Source organism: Brassica rapa, chromosome A10 (genome assembly GCF_000309985.2).
Source record: "Brassica rapa cultivar Chiifu-401-42 chromosome A10, CAAS_Brap_v3.01, whole genome shotgun sequence".
NCBI classification, from domain to species: Eukaryota; Viridiplantae; Streptophyta; class Magnoliopsida; order Brassicales; family Brassicaceae; genus Brassica; species Brassica rapa.
This window is the reverse complement of record NC_024804.2, coordinates 4489740-4511939: the sequence shown is the minus strand read 5'-3', so window position 1 is coordinate 4511939 and position 22200 is coordinate 4489740. Positions and strand designations below refer to the sequence as shown.

General features: G+C 29.0%; 1 protein-coding gene and 1 pseudogene across 1 annotated transcript; both read left to right on the top strand.

Annotated features, from left to right (window-relative positions):
• Window positions 1-306: 306 nt before the first annotated feature.
• On the top strand, window positions 307-21087 carry LOC103848337 (annotated as a pseudogene).
• LOC103848338 lies at window positions 3875-4509 on the top strand. Its single transcript, XM_009125256.1, has 2 exons — window positions 3875-4019; window positions 4073-4509. The coding sequence occupies exons 1-2, from the start codon at window positions 3875-3877 to the stop codon at window positions 4507-4509; spliced, it is 582 nt and encodes a 193-aa protein (XP_009123504.1).
• Window positions 21088-22200: the final 1113 nt, after the last annotated feature.

Below are 22200 nucleotides of genomic sequence, written 5' to 3'. Positions count from 1 at the left end.
AGTAAATTTTTTTCTTATGTTTTCGAATTATACTTTTTTCAAATTTGAAACTTTTTATAATTTTATTTTTGAAATTATTTTTTTCGAATTTTTTTATTTTTTTTTCAAATTTCTTTTTGAAAAACGAAAATTATGTTTGAAACTATTTTTTAAAAAAAATTTATATATTTTTAAGTATTTATTTATATATTTATTAGAATCCTAAATTTGACATTCCAAAAACCGTACCCCACCCCTCAACTCTAAACCCTAAATCTAGATTAGTTAACCTTAAGGGTATAATTGTCTTTTACCCTTCATTAAAAGTGATGGTAAAAGTGTTAGTGTAAATATGAAAAGTGGTACTATGAATGTGCTATTTGTGGCAATTTCCCTACATATAAATACATATGATACTATAGAAACAATTATAAAAACGATTTTTATTATGTTTATATTAGTAGTGAATAAAATAAATCATAGATTTTAGAAAACTAATTAATTTAAACTTAATAATATTAATTAAATTCACTCATTCACTATATATAGTGTAAAATGTGTCAAATGAATGCAAAACAGTCAAATATAAAATTCTTACAAATTCCAATCATTTTTCAATGACAGTGTGATATCATATATGCGTTATCACTTTTAGAAATGATTAAAATATTTTTATATTTTAAAACATAAAAGTTATATGGTAATTTATTTAAACATATATTAATCAAGAATATTTTTTAATTCATTTATTAATATAAACAGATTAATTAACATTATTATATGGTAAGTCATTTAAAATTATATTATTTGGTAATTCATTTAATTTATTATATGGTAAGTCATTTAATTATAATAATCAAAGTATTTTTACATGATTTTTCTAGAGTTAATACTCTATTAATATACTTCATATAGCTTGAATTATAATAAATTTAGCATGCTTTTTTTTTATAGAAAAAATAGCAGACATAAATAAAAGAACAAGAGGGAAGAATAATAAAATATGTTTGTTGTGTTCTTGGTATTTTTATATTCTTATGTATTTAATTTTTATTTGTTTGTGTTACTATAAATGTAAACTAATTAGTTTTATGTGTTTTTAAAATGTTAAAATAAATTTAGTAAGGAAGTTCAATAAAAATGATCATCTTTACAATTGTTAAAGTCAAAGATGAAAACTATAATGTAAATTGAAAGTAAGAAAAAAATATTTAAAAATTAATGAGATGTATTTTTTACGCTATAAAAAACTTTTAAATGTACGATAATAAAATTTTAACAAAATTTATACAAATAAGAACACTTTATTTCATATAATATTCGATCTCACATTAATATTAAGTATATATGCCTAAGATAACGATATTTGGTTATTTAAAAATTGAAATATTATTTGTTTTCTTATTAGTTAATCAGATTTGATTAATATAGGTATGTTTTAATTTAATTTAAAATAAAATATAACAATTATTTTAAAATATATGTAAACTATGATTAGTTTTAATTAAAAGCATTAGGTTGAATGAGTTAGTGTTTGATTAAATAGAAAATTTTTTTTGCTTAACGCATTTGAGTTTAATGTTAAACACTAAATTAAATTAATGAGTGAGAAAGTCTGATTTGGAATAAATTATTAGAAAAATTGCTTAAACTACCATTTTCCTAATACATGCTTTTATGTTTACCTTAACCAAATTTATCCTTAGTTTAAAAGGGATAGATTCTACTATATGTTAATTGAAAAGCCAATTTAATAGAGGTGTATTCAATATAACATTTAAGGTGATTTGATTATTAATGATAGATGATTTCAATAAGTTGCAGAGATTTTGGTGATTTTAGTTAAACCACTTTAGAATATAACCTAAAACCATGAGATTTGAGGTTTTATTTTTTATTTTTAACTAAGAAACTCCACCCAAACACCCTAAAATCACCTGAAAACTTTAAAACTTGACAATTTAAAATATTTTCAATAACAGTGGATTTTAGAGTACTCTACGAAATGTTAAGTTCAATAACACTGGATTTTAAATGAGTTTTTAAAATTCATGTTTGAATAACAGTAGATTTGTCATTTTAATACAAATCACCTAAAATTTTTAGTTGAATACACCCCCCCCCCCTAAGTTTTTAAAAACAATTATAATTTGATTAGTTGTTAACATTTATTAGTTATTATTTTAATTAGATCTAAAAATAAAAGGTAACTCTAGAACTAATTAATACAAATTACCAAATAATACAAATGATATTATAAATAATGATTTATGGTAACTAATTGTAGAATTAGAGAAAGAATATATATGTTTTATCAATTTCTTTACTTTTATCAATTATTTATATATAATTAAATAAAATACTTTAACATTTTTTATAGAAATAAATTTAATGGTTGTATATTATTATATAAAAGTGTTATATTTGTAGGTAAAGAATTATTATAACTTTAATGTTTTTAAAGCCCACACAAAACCGTTTACAAAAGATCTTTCATGCTAAAAGCTTCCGATCATTGTATTGGTCATACTGGAGTTACACAAAAAACATACTCTCTTTTTTCTCTCTTGTGAGCTAGAATATTTTTGGTTTTTCATGTGTTAAACTAAAATATAAAGTAATTCTACAACCAATTATTTGAATTAATTATAATATTCTTTTCTATAAGACAAAGGTTTTTAATGACTAAAGTTTATGTTTTTGAACTATTTTAAATCTCACATATCTTCTAAAAATATATACTGAAATTTTTTATTATCAAAATATTTGAAATTAAAAATTAAAATTTTAAATTTCTAATTATTATTCAAAAATTATAACAGTGTAATAATAATATATATTTCTTTATATAATATAATTACCTGTAAAATTGTGGACAAACACCTAGTAAATAATTATTTGTGAATGCTTGACATGTGTCATTGGTGGATACATATTTTGTGCATGTATCATAAGGTTAGACACATGTTATACAAATGTCATTTGATGTAGACATTTGTGGTATGTGTCATTTGGTCAAAACATTTATCCATTTAAAAGCATGCAAATAATTATATATTTATTTTGGACTTTTCTTTTGGTTTGTTGGGTCTGGTTTTTTTAAATAAGTCAATATCTTATTAAAGTGGGTTTTCGGATATAATTAAATGAGTCTATTCTATTATAAGGTTTAAATAGATAGACTTATTTAATTAAAAGCCCATTCCAAGATTCATAAATAGTATCATAAAACAGTAAGATGGTGGATTTGATCCCTGGTTTTTTGAGTATTCTCTCTACACTCTAACCATCTGTATTGGCTCATCTTTCTGTTTAAATATTGCTGAAGTTTATGGTAACTGCTTCTGGCTCCGAATGAGGATTAAAGTGTGTGATTAGGAAGCACGGTTTAATGTAGATTATGGTATAATCACGATACAGTTAAAATTAAGGAATAATTAATTGAATATTTCCGTTAAATCAAGTTGGAATTATCTCAGCATCCCACCAAAGTGGACTCTCTTGAGATAATTTTTAAATGAAATTGAAATAATTAGAGGTCATGAATTTATCTATGCGGGTGGCGATAAGCCCAAAGGACCTTCGTCATCTGGCAAGATAAAATTTATGGGAGCAAGACAAATAGATGATAATTCATTAGGTGGTCATGTGTGTGGTAGTTAGCCCAAAGGATAACTATTGTATGACAGACTTGATTATCATTTGTTTGTCAATGCACTGAGCCATCTATTGTAAGTCATGACTAATTTCCTAAGATATAGGAAGTGATGTTCTGCTGATGTCTTGTTAGGAAACATTAAAAGGTTTCCTAATTCGATTATGATAACATGATTCGGTTTAACATGTTTTTCCTTAATTTCCAGTTATGCAATCCGTATTAAGTATCTCTCCCAACATGTCTTCTATTCCAACGCTGAATGGCTCTAACTTTTGGGAATGGAAAGATTTCTTGATGATAGCTCTTGCCTTAATGGTCCATAACCTTGCATTCAGAGAGGATCATCCAACGATTTCAGATTCAAGTACTGATCAGGATCACAGTAAACTTGAACGTTGGGAGACCTCTAACCGCATGTGTCTTATGTTGATCAAGCATTCTATTTCATCAGTCTTCAGGGGCTAGTGTCCGATGAGGTGGTATTGGCTAAGGATTATCTCGTTGATTTGGAGAAGAGCTTTGCCAAGAATAACAAAGATGAAACGATTATGCTTCTAGCGGATCTGGTCTCCATGAGGTATCAAGGTACGGACAGTATCCGAGAGTACATCTTGAAAATGTCTAACACAACCTCCAATCTAAAGGCACTTGGACTCTCTTTAGCAGATGATGTCCTCGTGTGTTTAGTCTTGATATCGCTCCCGGGACAGTTTGCCCATTTCAAAGTGAGTTATAATTGTCAAAAGGAAAAGTGGAGTCTGAACGAGCTTATTGCTCAGTGCATTCAGGAAGAAGAGAGGTTGTCTAAAGAAAAGGCAGAGAGTGCTCATGTGGCAACACTTCAAAGGGAAAATCACCTAAATCTAGGATGAAGAAGAGGGCTCCTGATTCAGGACATGGGCCAAGTCAAAAGAAGTAGGCATTAGGTGACGCCAAATATCAGAAATGGTTTTTTTGCCATAAGTAAGGTCACATGAAGAAGGCATGTGCTAAGTATCTTGCTTGGCGTGCCGCTAAGGGTATGACTCTCGCTTTAGTTTGTTCTGAGATCAATTTAGTTTATGTACCTAAGGATACGTGGTGGATTGATTCAGGTGCTACAACTCACATAAATATGTGAATGCAGGGTTGCCTCCAGTACCTAAAATCCAACGAAGCTGAAAAGCTGATTATGTGGGCGATTGTAAAGGGGTTAAAATTGGAAGCAATAGGAAGCGTTAGGATTTTTGTTAAAGACCGGTTGTTTTATAGATTTGGAAGGGGTTTTTGTTATATTGTCTTTCAGACGTAACTTAATATCGGTATCCATTTTGGACAAGTCTGGATACTCTTGTACATTTGGAAACCATAAGGTTAAAGTTACCTTTTCAAATCATTCAGATATAATCGGTCATGGTTATTTGACTTTAACAGACAATCTTTATGTTTTAGAATCCATTGCTTCCTACCCTGAAAATTTGTATATTGATTCATATGGTACAAAACAAAAATTGACAGATGAGAGCTCCGCTGCGCTATGGCATAAGTGTTTAGGCCATATCTCTGAAAAGTGAATTAAGCGTATCGTCTCAAAAAGAATTTTTGGACTCTCTTGATTTTTCGAATGTTGGCCAGTGTGTCAGTTGTATCAAGGGAAAGCAGACAAACCAGAGAAAAAAAGATGCATATCGATCTTCAGGTGTCTTAGAGTTGATACATACTGATGTGTGTGGACCATTCCCTACGGTTTCTTGGAATGGACACCGCTATTTCGTATCATTCATGGACGATTTCAGTTGATATGATTATCTCTACCTATTGCATGAGAAGTCAGAGGTTCTGGATGTGTTTAAAGTGTTTAAAGCTGAAGTTGAACTTCAATTAGGTAATCACGTTAAGGCTGTCAGATCTGACTGTGGCGGAGAACCTATGGCAGATATGATGGATCAGGTGAACAACGTCCAGGACCATTCGATTTATATCTAGAGGAGTGTGGAATTGTTCCGCAATACACCATGCCGGGTACTACAAGTATGAACGGTGTAGCGGAGAGACGAAACCACACGCTTCAGGACATGGTGAGAAGTATGATTCATTTCTCTACTCTCCCAAAGTCTATCTGGGGTGAAGCAATAAAGATATCAGCCAACATCCTAAACCGAGTACCAACTAAAGCAACAACCAAAACCCCATTTGAGCTGTGGACTGGAAGACGTCCAAGCTTGAGGCATTTTCATGTATGGGGCTGTCCAGTGGAAGCGCGACAATATAATCCTTAGGAAAAGAAACTGGATTCCAGAACAGTTGGTTGTTACTTTGTTGGTTATGAAGAGAGGTCGAGGGGGTATAAGTTTTATGATCCTGTGACACGAACGCTATTTGAGACTGGAACATCAAGGTTCTTTGAGGATATGGAACTTGGAGAATGGGACAAAGAAAATAAGGATTCTTTCTTTGATGAGGAAGAGAATCAAAAGTCACGATCCCAAAGTGAAATAGTTTATAGTTTTGATTCCACCCATTGCAGTTATTGAGGATTCAACTGCAAATCAAGAGGGTAACCCAGATTCTCATTCAGAACACGTTGAACCTCAAGAACAGTTCCATGAGAAGTCTCAAGAACCACCAGTGCCATTAAAAAGGTCCACTAGAGAGAAGAACAGCGCAATTTTTGATGATTTTGTGGTCTTTATTCATGAACATGAGGATGGCATTTGGATGATGGATGACCCTTTAAGTGTATGTCAAGCCATCGAAAGTGTTGACTCTGATGAGTGGACTGATGCCATGAAGGAATAGTATCAATCTATGTTGGACAATGGCGTTTGGGATCTTGGACCACTACCAGAAGGTGCAAAACCGGTTGGTTGTAAATGGGTCTTTAAAACCAAACGGGATGCAAACAGTAAAGTGAAAATATATAAGGCTCGTCTTGTCGCCAAAGGTTATACTCAGAAAGAAGGCATTGATAACCAAAAGACATTCGCTCCGGTTTCTTCGAAAGACTCATTAAGGATAATAATGGCATTGATAGCTCATTTGGATTCGGAGCTGCACCAGATGGATGTAAAGATAGAATTTATCAAAGGTGACATTGATGAAGTGATTTACATGCAACAGCCGGAAAACTTTGTGGTTGGAGATCCAAAGAAAGTTGTATGTAAACTAAAGAAATCCATATATCGTTTAAAGCAAGCATCTCGTCAATGGTATTGCAAGTTTCATCAGGTGATCACTTCATTCGGCTTCGAAGGGAATTGTATAGAGAAACATAACTAATTACCGGATTTGCAGACCCTCCTAATCTAAGGGAAAGGAACTAATTACCGGGCTGAACTTTGGAGGTGGCAATTTGGGCCCAACAGACTTGCAAGAAATTTTAGTTGATATTAAATGAACAACGACAAAAAAACAAAAATCAATCACATTACACATATTAAGACCAGAATCATTGCTGACGAAAAAAATGTGAAATATCACATCTTATATATAAAAGTCATCGTATTGCATCATCAACAAGTCACATGTATCATATATTTGACATATCAAAGCTGAATATCTTTGTCTAAAGATCATGTTCCCTTAGTGTATATATGCCACTTTTATAAAATATTATCTTACAAATATCATTGATCTTTTGTTCTTAAATTTAAAATTTCTGGTTTTAAAAATGATTACTATTATGTAGGCATAACTAAATATAATCCATTCATTTTTATTGTGGTATCATTAATATTGAATCTTAGTAGAAATATCGTTTGCAGACACAAAATCTCTTTGGTAAATTTAAAAAACCAACGAAAAACACAAACAGGAAACATGGTCATTTGTGTCTGAATTGTGGCAAAAACAACTATGAATTTGTCACGAAACAATACGTTGGTAAAATTAGTCGTAATTTTTCCACCAATATTTAGTGAAACTTTAATCTCCAAAACTTTAATCTCAAAGCTTAAGTATAACCTCAAACCCTAAGACCCTATTAACGAAATGAACCATCTATCTATAATAATAAAGTTGAGTTTTCTCTCACCTCAGCTCTCCACATCAGCACATAGCATGGGGCTTTTGTTGACAGGTGGCATGATCTTTTCGATCATTAAAAATGTTCTTTTCTGTTTCAGTGGGCTTCGGTTTTTAAGTATCAATCAGTGGCTCACTAATTTGTTTCTCATGTTGGACCTGGATTTATCTAGGGTTTCTTTCAATAGATGTTAGTGGAGTGCCCCTTTGCATCTCACCATATCCCAGCAACGTTTCTGTGACGTTTGCAGTTTCCGTTTTCACTTCCATTAATCATTTAAGTGATTTCGTTTGTTTTCTGTATAAAGCGGCGTCTCTTAATCCATTCATATCCAAGCTTCGTCATCGAAAACCCAGTTTCTAGATCTTCTATACCGAGAAGAAAGTCCAAAGGAGTTTAGATCTTGAAGCTTTGATATATAGATTACGATTAAGAGTGTAGAGTCAAGAACCAAAAGATGAGTGAAACAGAGGGGGCCAGGAATGATCTAAGATGACCTTTCATACACACAAGGAGTTGGTGTCAGATGGGTTCAAGAGAGTCGCGTATGATGGGTTCATCTAAAGTTATCAGCGACAGCTCTATCTATGTTTTTGCATGTGGTCTGATCGCTGCTCTTAGTCATATTCAATTCGGTTTCACTGTAAGAAGAAAGTTCAACCCTTTCAACTTTTGTTCTTTTCCATTTGTAGAGAGTTGTGACTGATTTGTATGGTTTGGGTCCGGTGTGATTATTATTCTCCAACAGAAGCTGCGATCACTAAGGATCTCGGTTTAACTATTGAATCTGAGGTAATTAACCAATCTTTCTGTCTAGAACTGTCTGGTTTATTCTTTGTCTGACTTTGATCTCTTGTCCATGTATTAGTACTTAATGTTTGGTTCTCTATCCAATGAGGGTGGTATGGTTAGTGCAATTGCCAGTGGTCAGATCGCATAATACATTGGATGAAAAGGGGTATTGTGTAGTTTCCTGAGTATTAAATTACTCTGTTTTGAATATTGATCCAGCTAATGACAACTTCCTTGCTTACTTAGCCCTTTAATTGTGTGTTTTCTTGGATAGTCTCTGATGATTATTGGTTGGTTTGCATATCATTTGCAAAAGTGAGTGTTTGTTGTTTTTCAGTTTCTTTATTTGACCTCATTCTGAAATTGTTAGATTGGCCTTACATCATACTGGTTTTGTAGGATACTTTTTTTCTTTATAGGGAAGACATTTAGACGGCTTTGGTGTTGGGACCATTTAGTGGATATTAGTCCTTAGATCTGGCTTACTTAGATCTCAATGGAACATCTATCACTTGCTATAGTTTTTGTATCGCTCTAACACAGGCGAGAGGTTTAAAGAAGCATATGAAGAGGCTCAATGCTCCTAAATATTGGATGCTTGACAAACTTGGTGGTGCATTTGTTTATCTTCTGCTACGAGAACTTCTGTCTTATCTATGATACCAAAGGACGTTTCCGTCTTCACTCCCATCAGGGACGAGGAATCTAAGGTTTTGATCTCTCTTGCTCTTGTCATAATTTAGAGTAATGCTTGACATGAATGTGTACCACCAAGATTTGTTTTTTTTCTTATCTACAGTTTAAGTTTTGCAAGCTTAGAACTATCCAGTTCGAACAAAAGGGCATCCCTTTCCTGAACACATACGATGGTCGCACAATAATAATGAAACCATTAAGATCGACTTGGAGGAGAACAAGATTGTTGAGTTCATCAAGTTTGATGTCGGGAATGTTGTGATGGTGGCTGGGGGTAGAAACAGAGGGCGTGTTAGTGGGATTAAAAACAGTGTGAAGCATAAGTGAAGCTTTGAGACTATCCACGTCCAAGACTTATCAGGACATGAGTTTCCAACAAGGTTGAGGAATGTGTTCACCCTTGGCAAAGGGTCAAAGCCGTGGGTGTATACGTAAGGGTAAGGGTGTTAAGCTTACCATCATTGAAGCAGCCAGGCAAAGGCTCTCGCTGGCCAACATGCTGCTTAAGTTTGTGACTTTGAGCTATTTATTATGTCTTTTTTAGATGACTTTTATTTCACACACACTTTGTATCTTTCGGTTTGCTTATAAGTTTGAAACTTGTGTTTTTTTTTCTTAAATCTATTTCAAGTATTAAAAATGGATCCATGAAAAATCTCTAAATAGACCGACTCTGCGTATGTTGGTTTGCTGCTCCGTTTTGAATCTTACTTTATTTTATCAAAAGTTTAAAGGTGTCAAACATTTATGTAATTTAATTGATTTGCAAAATAATCATGTACTAGCATGTGACATCCAAAGACAACTTATGCTACGCCCGGATTTTCTTATATAAATTTTAATATATTTAATCTATTATATTACTATTAGAATATATAAAAATCATCTTATTTATTTTTACAAAAATATATATTATAATTTGAATTTTAAATTATTAGAGTGCAAACACTAATAATATTGATATGTATATATGTGTATATATATATATATATTATATGACTTAAAAAGTATATGTTGTTTATTTATATCTTTAAAATAATTAAACACTGAATTTGTTTTTTATAAGTTTTATTAATGCTTTAGATGTACCTTTCAATTAATTTTATTATTCTATTGCGATAAAATCGTGTAGAATTACATGTTTCAATAAAGTTAAATTATTTAATTGGTTCGAGAATGTAAACTTTGGGCTTTGTTAATTTATTGTGTTTCAATTTTTTTTGCAGCATCCTTTTGTAAGATACTGACCTCTCACCCAAATGAAATAGGATGTAAATAAATAGATTGTATATTTATTCACCGTGAAGAGAAAAGAGTGATTTAATAGATACTGAACTAAATGTTTGAATTTAATTTATGATGTTTCAATTTCTGTTTTTTCAGTAGAATAATAATAATTTATTTGAAAAATGTAATTTATTTTTTACTTTTAAGAATATAATTTCTTTTTTCTTTTTGAGTTTTCTATATTTTGTTATATCATATTGTAGAAGATAAATATAGTCTTCATGATTTTTGCTCCAAATATTTTAGTTTCAATATGTTTTTTTGTTGTTCAGTCTCTTAAATTTCTGGTGCACAAAAAACAGTATCTTAGTTTTATTTTGCGTAGTAGTAGTCATGTTACTAACCACTACCAACTAAAAAAAAACAATTTTGAACTCATTAGAAAATAAAACATACAAACCCGGCGCGTAGGGCCGGAATACCACTAGTATATTATAAAAGAGTATAATTTAAAGCTACTTTTAAAACATAAACCTCAAACTTTAAATCTAAACATCAAACCTTAATTTTCAAACTTTATACAAAACTATACAACTCAATCTCTTTTTCAAAAATCTAAACCCAACGCATAAACATAACTTTTGAAACATTAAGTTTTAAATCATTAAAATAATTTACAAAATAAATTAAATTTTATTTATAAATATTTAAATAATTACATTTAAATTAAAAATAAAATAATCATATTTTCTCTCTATAAATTTAGAACTTAAGTAAAAATAAAATAAATATAATTAATAACTTCAAATTACCAGAGACAGCTTAGAGACTTACTCAAGACGACGACGGAGAAGATGAGCTGGAGACGAAGAACCGCCGTCGTTGGCATATATCAGAGTCCGGTAACCCATAAAATATATTTATATTTTTTTTTTTTTAATTAGGTTAGTTTGATTTCTAATTATGTTTGAGTTTGTAAATCTATAGTTAGTTTAAACAAAACTGATTGGTAAACCAATTGAAATATTAAATCAATTTCAGTTTATAAAGTAATTCTAATTCATAAACTAAATTTAACTTACAAATCATTTTTTGGTTTAACATTATATTTATTTTATTTTCATATATAAATTTATTTTATTTTTAAAATGTGATTTTTTAATATCTTTAATATACAACTACTTATTAACCACTTTTTATTTTGTGACAAAAATAATCACAAATATTTTGTGGCACAATATGGTTTTTCGACCATGAAATGATCGTGGTAAATTCATGGATGTTTATTACAAATGAACAACTACATTTTTCATGCATATTTATGGCTATTTATAGCCACAAAATTTTCTTCATAGTCATAAAAAGTTTGTGGGTATAACTCATTTTTCTAATGTATAGACACTAATTTCTCTTTTTTTTAATCGATTTGGGCTAGATATTATTATTTTTGGCGTAGGACTAGATTTAAAAATGTTAGGATTAATATATCAGAAAGGAGCAAATCTACAAACCATATTCATATCTAAGTAATATTTATCAATAATTAAACGACTAAGATGGTTGACAAAAGAAAACGACTAAGATGGTTAAAGTGAAATCGGGCTGTATGACACACAAAATTAATAACTCACTGACTAACAAATTGTCCTACCTAATTTTCACTGTTTCTCAGGTTTTTTATATAATACTAGGTTCTGGTCCGCGCTACGCGCGGATAATGTTTCAATATTTGTTTTGGAAATATAGCGCGGATAATGTTTCAATATTTGTTTTGGAAATATAGATTATATTTTAAAATTTTGGTGTTTCAATTGATTAGAGGTCGAAACTATTATAATTTAATATTAAAATTATTTTTAAGTTGATAAATGAAAAGAAAAAGTTACGAAAGAGTGATGTTTTAATTAAGATTTTTTTTAGTTTTCTACTTTTCTTTGTTATTACTTTCTATTTACAACAATCTTTAAAAATTGTTACGTTGTTTTCATATATTATGTTTTCTAAAAACATCATATTAGTAATAGTATATTTTAAAAGTATAACAGATGTACTGTTCCATTATTTGATTCAAAGTTGTTCATTTATATATATTGAAATAATATAAAGTTTAAGTGTATATTTGTATGTCATATTTGCCATTTAGTGTAGCCATAGTGATTTTTATCGTTTTATTGTTTTAGTTTATTTTTATTATGCGCTTTAACTTTTTTAAAAATATTAATATTTTCTAATTGAGAGTTGTTAATGATAGACCATATTGATTTGAAATATTTCTATAAATACTGATTATATATATAATGTTTAATATTTTAGTAATGTGTAGATAAAAGAAGTTGTCATATGAATTTTAACTAACTTAATTTTTTTGAACAGAATGATTAGTATTCTTAACTATTATATTTCTTTTGGTAGCATATTTGTATTTCTATTAGTGATTTTTTTTAAATTGGTTTCCATAACATGTAATCTTTGGTAGAATTCATTGAGTTAGTAGAACTTAGTTTTTTGGTTGGTATTTGTAGATTTTTATGAAACTAATCAGTTATCTTACTGTTTTTTTCGTTTAATAGTTTTTAGCTGTATACTACGGTATATTTTTATATGTAGTAACTATTTTTAAAATAATGAGGATACATAACGATTAAAAGGTTATATCAGCTAATCACATATTCAAAAGAATGATTAAAATTTAAAAACTTGACATTGCTTTATGAAGGTAATGGATATATGTGATTATGATTTGTTTCTATAATAGTTGTTTTTACTTGGTTGATGTTAACTTTCTAAGGAGTTACTATTTGATATCGATTTAATTTTAACAAAGCTTATTTTGAACTAAAATATGTAGCTATATTTTCTTATTAAGTGTATTAGAAGCGTAAGATTTTATAAATAAAAATGAGTATGTTTAATATAATGATTACTCGAGTCATTTACAATGTACATTTTAAATTGTAGTTTTAAAATTACCCTTTTACTTTAAAATTGACATATAATATAAATTTAGAACATATGAATTTTCTTTTAAGATAAAAAAAAATTCTAAAATGAATTGTTTCACTTTATTAAATTAAAAGGTAATTTGATATTCTGTGTGTTATTCTAATTTGCCTATTTAAAAAACTATTATAATTTGATGGAAAACAATACAATTTAGAAATACATAAATAGTTATATAAACCGATTATAGATACAAATATAAGAGAATTATAGATATTAACTTTATTTATTTGAGAAGTTAACAACTGAAACATTAGATTTTTTTTTTTGCATGTTTTTTAAAGTATATCTCATATATTTACCACATTCAGAGTGTTGCAAATAAAAGGTCTTGTCAACCTTCCTAGAAATGAAGTAATTCTATGGGTGCCACATAAGACAAAATATTATCAAATCTTTATTATTTAAAATCATTAATTATCATATATATTATATTTAAATACCAAACTATCTCAAATTCTCTAAAAAAAATACAAACTTTCCATCAATCCAAATAAATCACAAACTTATATTGAGTGGGTTATATTAGGTACACCTTTGGTCAACTTAATTTGCCGTTAAATCTCCATCTAATATTCCGTTTGTTGATATGATGTCATTTGAGAATAGACCAAAAAGCTAAAAATTTCAAATTGATACTTTTAATCCATTTTAGAACCATGTCTTCTTTGTCTTCTCTTTCGTTCTGCAAATAATCTCCCATCTAAACTAATTATCTCTTCTTTCTTTTCTCTTTGGACATTGCTAGATATGAAATATATTTTTGTTTATAATTTTATTTCCTGCAACAGTTTAAGGAGAAGAGATAGATATGGAGTTTTAGCATGAATGAAAAGAGAAAGACCAGATGAGTTAGGGTTTTACAATGAGCAGAGAAAGAAGAGTACGTGTATATTAGAAGTATCGTTTTTGATTCTTTAGGTTTTTGTTCTATTCTTAAAACGACACCACATCATTAACCGTTAATATCAAACGGAGGTTAGATGATAAATTAAAGTGAGAAAACTTGTACTCAATATGGCTCAATAATTATAAATTTGTGATTTATTTGGGTTAATGAAAAGTTTGTATTTGTTTTGGAGAATTTGAGATAGTTTGGTATCTTCCTTTTGTGCTAAACACATCTTAAATGGGATAATATAATTATCAATGAACAAAAAATTTGAAATGCGTTATTTTACATTTTTGGGAACATCATTTTTTCACGTAGACATCCTCTATATATTAAAAGAGAAACATTACAACCTTTGAACCATGACACATGTCATCACGAAAATTAAGCTTAAAAAAATAATTTAGTTCATCTAAACATATATTATACTGTTCATTAACCCTAATCATATAATTAATTATTAATATAAAAATAGTCTTCATTGTTTTCTTAAATAGAACATACGGAATTAGAGAAAATGTGTAATATTTTATCAGCTATTCACATCAATATATTTAAGATGTGATAATTATTTTTTGTTTATCCCATTTAATATATCAATATATTTTACTTGATATAAAATAATATACTCAATAATATTTTATCAGCTATTCAAAAAAAATCTATGCAATTTCTATTGAATAATTTCTTCTCATTTTACTTTCTCTTAACCGCCAAAACACTACACAAGTTCATCTTTCAAGCAGTTATCTATTTCGTATGGAAGGAGCGTAATGGACGTCTTCATTCAAATGAACATAAGCAACCTATTTTGGTGATCAGGGGGAGGCTGAGTGTTTTCTAGATATTTAGATAATTGGAAACCTTTTTTTTAGTTCAGGGTTGGACCAGTCCGTTGGTATTTTAGTTTTTAAAAATATTCTCCACATGTATAAGATTGGGCCGGAATGGAGCAAGGTTGGGCCGGAACTTCAAATTGGTTTGAAACCCAGCCCGTAGTGACATGGCATATTGATTGGTGGGGAATATTTCTACCCATGTGGCACCCTTTAGAAACTCCAAAAATAGTACCTTTTATATAGTAGGATTGTTATATTATTCTTGCTTGCAACCAGCAAAACCTGCAAGACAAATATTTAAATTAATAATTATTAATTTTCAAAAGTTCTTCGTGTCTATTGCGGAGTCACATACCCTCACATAGTTTATTCTCTTTCTCAAAGTACGTTGCAAAGGGTACATCGTCTCCGCTTCTGAAATCATTTGCGAGACGACAACGTTACAGTTGAAGCGGCGCGAAGGAGCAATACGAGCCTATTTCCCTTCTAAGATTTGTGGGATTGTTGATGAAATTGTCTATGTTGATGGTGAAGCGTTGTGGTGAATAATAGAAGTTTCAAAGACTTGTGTGGCGTGCGCCTCAAAGTTTATCGGAGTAGATGAACAGATTTTGTTATTGTATTCTATTCTATTCCATATAGAATCAATACTATTAAAAGGGAAGGAGTCCTAAAAAATCTACTTAAAACAAGTCATAGTTGGACCATTTCATTTAACTAGAATTCCTATTATTTCTCATACTACTAACTTAATTATTCTTCATTAAAAGCAAATTTTAGTCATAAAAAATGGTACTAACCTAATTATCTACTTATACGTTTACTATATATGCATTATTCCATCATAAATATTTTGAGCTAATATTAAATAATGTTCACCCTATATTTATATAGTATATGGTTACTTGTGATTTATTTAATAGATAATACCTTCGAAGACTATAAACAAAATATAATATCTATTGCAAAAATACATTTTTTACAGAGATGAACTATTATTTTATACTAACCTTATTAACTAAACTGATTTCATTAACCATGTTATATATATGAACACTTCAACATTATCATTCACAAACTAAACGATCTTTGTCACAACTTAATATTCCAAGTTGGTTGTATTATTTTAATACCAAACCAGTTCCTATAAAAATCCATAGATATGATTATGGTCTACATAAAACCGGTTCAATCTTTCCATCTGCTATATTTTCAGAAAATGACTATTTATCTTCGGTTCTGTTAGATATTTAGTCTAACCAATTATAAACCGGTTAGTGATAACTTCTAAAACTTTGAAAATACTTTGTTATTTATTAACACTATATCGATACTTTAAAACATGTTAGCAGTAGAATTGTGTTTTAGAACAAAATCTACTTATTTTAAAACATAATATTATTTTGAAAATAGTTTTGATACTATGTGTTATATTAAACATAGTTATATATATTTGAAATAAATAATTATATACATAAATTATACTTTTGGTTAACGAAATTATTTATCAACCAAATAAAAATATTCGAGTAATTCAAGTTTTCGTGTTATCCGGTTTATAAATAGTATTTTTAGGATATGTGGTTATTTAAAAATTGAATGTAATTAATATTTTTAAATATATAATTATTATTTAAAAATTCAGGTACTCATTTGGTTCTCGGTTCGGTTTTAATTTTTCGGTCATAGATTTATGATTTGCTATATTATTTATGCAATTCAATTCAATTTTGGTTTTTCAGCTTGGTACGGTTTGGTCCGTAGTTTTGGATAAATGTGCTCAAACTTATACACTATCTTATATAGAAATTCGTTTACAATATATTTAATTACAAAAACAAATCCGCGCTTTCCAAGCGCGGGTCAAAATCTAGTATAAATTTAAAACAATATGTATTTTTCATATTTTGTTCAGTGAAATATTATGTTACTATACTATTTTATCATGTTTCATTCCATTTGATGATTACTAAAATGTGTTCTAATTTGTTTAGAAATAAAGTTTGTAATTTTCTTAAGTTCTCGTTATATGTTTTTGAAGCTGTAAAATTGCACTATGATCTATATTGTATAGTTTAATATTACATAATAGAGTTTAATATTACATAATAGTATGTATTTTTTAGATTTTGATATTTGGGTTTAGGTTTTATACTTGAGTTAGGGTTTAAAGATAAGAGCTTAGAGTTTAATATTTAGAAGGTGAGGGGGTAAGGTTAGGATCATCATTAACTTCTTCCATGCAATCATAAACATTTCATAATTTCACCAATATATACTATGTCATTTATTTTGTTCATTATATTTGTGTTTAGGATTTATATTTGGGTTTATTGTTTATATTTGGGTATGAGTTTAGTAATTAGAGTTTTGAGTTTAGTATTTAGAAGGCCAGTGGGTATGGTTGAGATCATCATTGACTTTTTTTATGCAATCATAAACATATCATAATTTTACCAATATGTACTATGTTATTTATTTTGTTCCTTTCTATTTGGATTTTGTGTTTATATTAGGGCTTAAGGTTTATATTAGGGTTTAGGGTTTACTGACTGGAATTTTTAGTTTAGTATTTAAGAGTTGGGAAGAGATTGAGAGAAGGTTTAGTATCTAGGGATTCGGGTGGAGATGTTTTGTATTTAGGGGTTGTAGAAGGAGTTATAATCTTATATATATTGGTGATGTGGAATAGAATATTCGGTGCGTATGTATGTGGACAATAAAAATATACGTGGATCGCTTCTTCCTTTTTCATTTGGATTAGTTTTCAGGGAAATTAGGGTTTATATTGAGGTGGACGGTTTAGTGATTTGTTTATGTTTAATTTAAGAAAGTTTGGGGTTTACATTGTATTAGGGTTTACATTTTCGTCAATGCATGTAACTTCGTAGCAGAGTTTCTCTGCTACGTTAGCATAAGTTGTGTAATGCGTACAACTATTATCCACTCATGTCGCAATATTCTCTTACACCATGTGTTAATTACAGTTTGTTTACGCGGTCGGTATACTTAATTATGTGCTAAAGAAACAACTATGTCACTTACTTTCAAAATTCAACTTGTAACATGTTACGTGAAAGGATAAAACCGGAAGAAATGTGACAAAAAAACATTAAATTATATCAAAATCAATATCAATACTATTAAAATGGAAGGAGTCTTAAAAAATCTACCTATGAAAGTTGTTTGGACCTTTTCATTTATCTCATTATCTTTTGGTCTTACCTTAAATTTAGACTAACAATATGTTACCATATATTTTTCTAACAATAATTTATTCAGTTCATTTATTTATTCAAATCCCACTCTTAAATCCTAATCGCTACTATTACTATAATTAGCATTTTGATTTTTAATCGTAAAAGCATTGAAACTAATGTTTTATATTATCACATTTATCATATTTAATATATGATTTAAAGCAAGAGAAGTTACACGACATATAGGTGTACATTTTAACTTCCTATTTCTTTTATAATAAAGTAATCATATATAAATTTTTCCATTAAAATCTCATATCATATACTAAACTTTCAACCGTCTATAGTTTGATAGATATTTTCAAATTTAAAAATGAGTTTTCTGAATATCTATGTTACCTTCACAAAAATGTAGAATTTCATTGGTTATGTTAAAGTTAACCCGACTTCACGATATCAGTATTGATTATTCACGATTTTGAAAATTATTGGTTTAGATATTATATTTTTATATACTTTTCACTTAGAAACGAATCTATACTATTAGAAGAGAAATAGTCTTAAGAAATTTAATATAAAAAAGTTGTTGGAGTCATGTATAACTAACTTTTTCGGTAATACCATTAATCATTCTAACCATACAATATTTTAAATATTTTTAACAGATCCTAATATTATTATTTATGATACTTTTACTCATAAAAATATTTCATCAACCATGTTTTTGTACAATAACGTTTAAAATCTATATCAAAAGGTTGTTGGACCTGATATGAACGTAATGGATCCACATATGTTCGGGTATTTAGGATCCTAAAAAAATCGAAATATCTAAAAAATCTGAAAAATATTCGAAACTCCAAACAAATACCCAAAAAATTCAAATACCTAAAAATTCAAAATTTTATTCAAAATCTGACACGATGAACTGAAAAATGCCTAACTTTTTAATTTGAAAATTTACCTAAAATCAAAAAATATAATCGTAAACCAAAAACTTAAAAAAAATATCCATAATACCGGAAACATATTCGAAATATCCAAATATACCTAATAAACACAACATATTTATGATCGGATCTAGGATAGGACCCGGACTCAAACAAAGACATGTGAGTGCAAGAAAACCCAATAGGTTATCTTTTTTGGACTTGAATTGAACCTATATTTTTGGGTCGGTTCAGTTTATTTTTTTGATCCGGATATAATTATCATGCCTAAAAAAAACTTAAGTAAAACTGTACATATAAAATCTCAAATAAACTAATTCATAGATTATATAACTGTTAAAAATTATATTTTTGATCGAATAAGACTTTGTATTATAATATAATCAAAATCTAATTATTCACTTAATTTAGCACTTAGATATAGATATTGCATCTATAAATCCATGGTTAAACTATTAAAAAGGACGGAAAACAAAATAATATAAAATGAATTAAAACTCGTCCAACCAAACAATGATTAAACCACTTTATCATAGACAGTATGGAATCCACTCCTCGCACCACCAAACGATCTAATCTATTTCTCTTTTGTTTGACCGAAAGAAAAAAAATACAGTTGCCAAAACAATAATATTCTTTCTGAAAGTACTGAAGAAGAAAAATAAATTATTTGAACAAAATGAAAAGAAAAAAATATTCTTTAGTTAGGCTTCTACTTTAAGTCTAGAGAGAGAATGTCGTATACACACGTTTTCCCTCAAATATGAAAAGGATAATTTTAGATTATTGTTTATTTATGAAATCGTATCCTTTCTTTAAATGGTTTGAAAGAGAATTTAAGAAAAGAAAAGTAGGATAATAAACCAAAGTTATTACGAGAATCAAAAGGAAATTAATTGCGTCACGGAGAAGCACTAAAAAGCATTTGGTGGTCGATGTGTCAAAAGCCCACTCTTATTAAACAAATTAAAAAGAAGAAAATAACAACAAACACACTCTCTCATAAATTCAAAAAAGAAAATATTAAAGAGTATTTGCATTATTTTTTTAACGAGAGCTCCACTTGAACTTAACACTTCCCCTGTCTGTCTTCTTTCTCCCTCTTTATAACCATTTAATTATTTTTTTCTTCTATAATTATATGGTGGTTGTAACCATAGTTTTTAGATGAAAAGTGTGATTGATTATGAAATTAAGACTACGCATGATATTTTCTTACTCGTGTCCAGATATATATATATATATATATATATATATATATATATATATATATAAATAATAATTAATATCAATTTAAAGAGACTTAGAACTTCTCCAAAATCAACTTTATAACTTTAAATAAAAGTTTTATGTGTTCTAAAGCAACCTTAAAACTGTAAGATTTATAATAGTAAAACTACAAATATAAAGTTTCATTATTAAAAGTCTATTTTGAAATTTATATTTTGAAATTTTTACAATAATATTTTCAAATAATTCTATACATGATTTATCATTTTAGTAATTATAAGTTCTTATTTCACAAATTTTACAAATATTTATAATTCATTATTATATATAAAGTTACAAATTATAATAGTACTAAAATTCATGCTAATTTGATTTCAAACATTCAAAATTTTCAAAATATTGTCCATATAAATTGGTGTTGTCGGAAATCGTTGTTTTTAAATATATATATGTAATTCTTGCATGTTCAAATTGAATAAACTCATAAATAATATTATAAATGATATAGTATAGATTTGATATCTATTATGAAAGTTTTATAATTCTAATTAAATTTCATCGACAATAAATACTAAATGTAAAATGTAAAAAAAAAAAATTAGAAGGTTTCGCTTTTAGAGAGGAACACTATAAAAATTTCAAATTTTGAAGTTTTACCGAACTTTAAAATAAGTTGTTTTTAAAAACTAAAATAAATGTTTAACTTTGTGTATATAGTGTATATATATACATATTATGTATGCTAGCTAGTTTGAAAAATATTTAGCTCTAGCATAAATTTTAAGATCCTATACAGAATATATACTAGCTAGTTCGCATATCGCACACTTATATTCAACAACCAAACACATATGTATCTGGGTTAGTATTTCGTCTTTAATGGATAAGGGAATCTCTTCTTCTGTCTATTTTATTCTGGAAAATATTAAATGTACGAATTGGACATGAGGGTAGACAAACTCGAAATACGCATTTTGCGTCAGGATATTTGACATTCAATCTAATATGATTGAGACAACTAACTATAGTATATGTTGGAGGCGGATATCACCCCGCTCTATATTCGGTTTGAGAACTCTATATATAGTATTCTTTAGGCCCGTAAGGAGAGAATAAGCCCACGGAGGTCCAACGTCGTTGCCGAACTCGAGAAGCAGTCCATGCCGAGCTGATATTTTCAAACTACAGTATAACGAGGGCATAAAGGCACATGATCTTCGTCAAAGATCACGCCGTCGTTACAATCCGCTCTTTTTTTGCTAAATGGTAAATATCATTATGAAATGAACGTTTTGAGGTTACAAATTGTTACACAAGCTGTTCGACCTCTATGCTTGATTACACGGCAAAAAAGTTTAAAAAACATGTAATCAAATGACAATCGCCACTGAAACCGTTCTGCTTGGAAGCGAACAGGATAACAGTGATCGATACAAACTTGAAAAGTCGGATGAAAGGTCGAAACGAGGTGGGCAAGAATGGAGAGACCGGAAGACCAAAGCTCGGTGGACACGACGCTAGCGAGAAGTTGTTTCATCCTATTGCATGCACAATTACCTTCCTCAGAGAAGCAGATACAGGCCCGCTCAAGGACCACCCTCAGAATCCGGGCTGGGCAAGATCTGAACCTAATTCCGGCAAAGACAGGACAACAGTAACCACGGGTGCTTAATAGCGCTCAACTCACCTAACCGCACTCGTCCTCTAAGGCGGTTAAGGGTAAGGGTGCAGCAT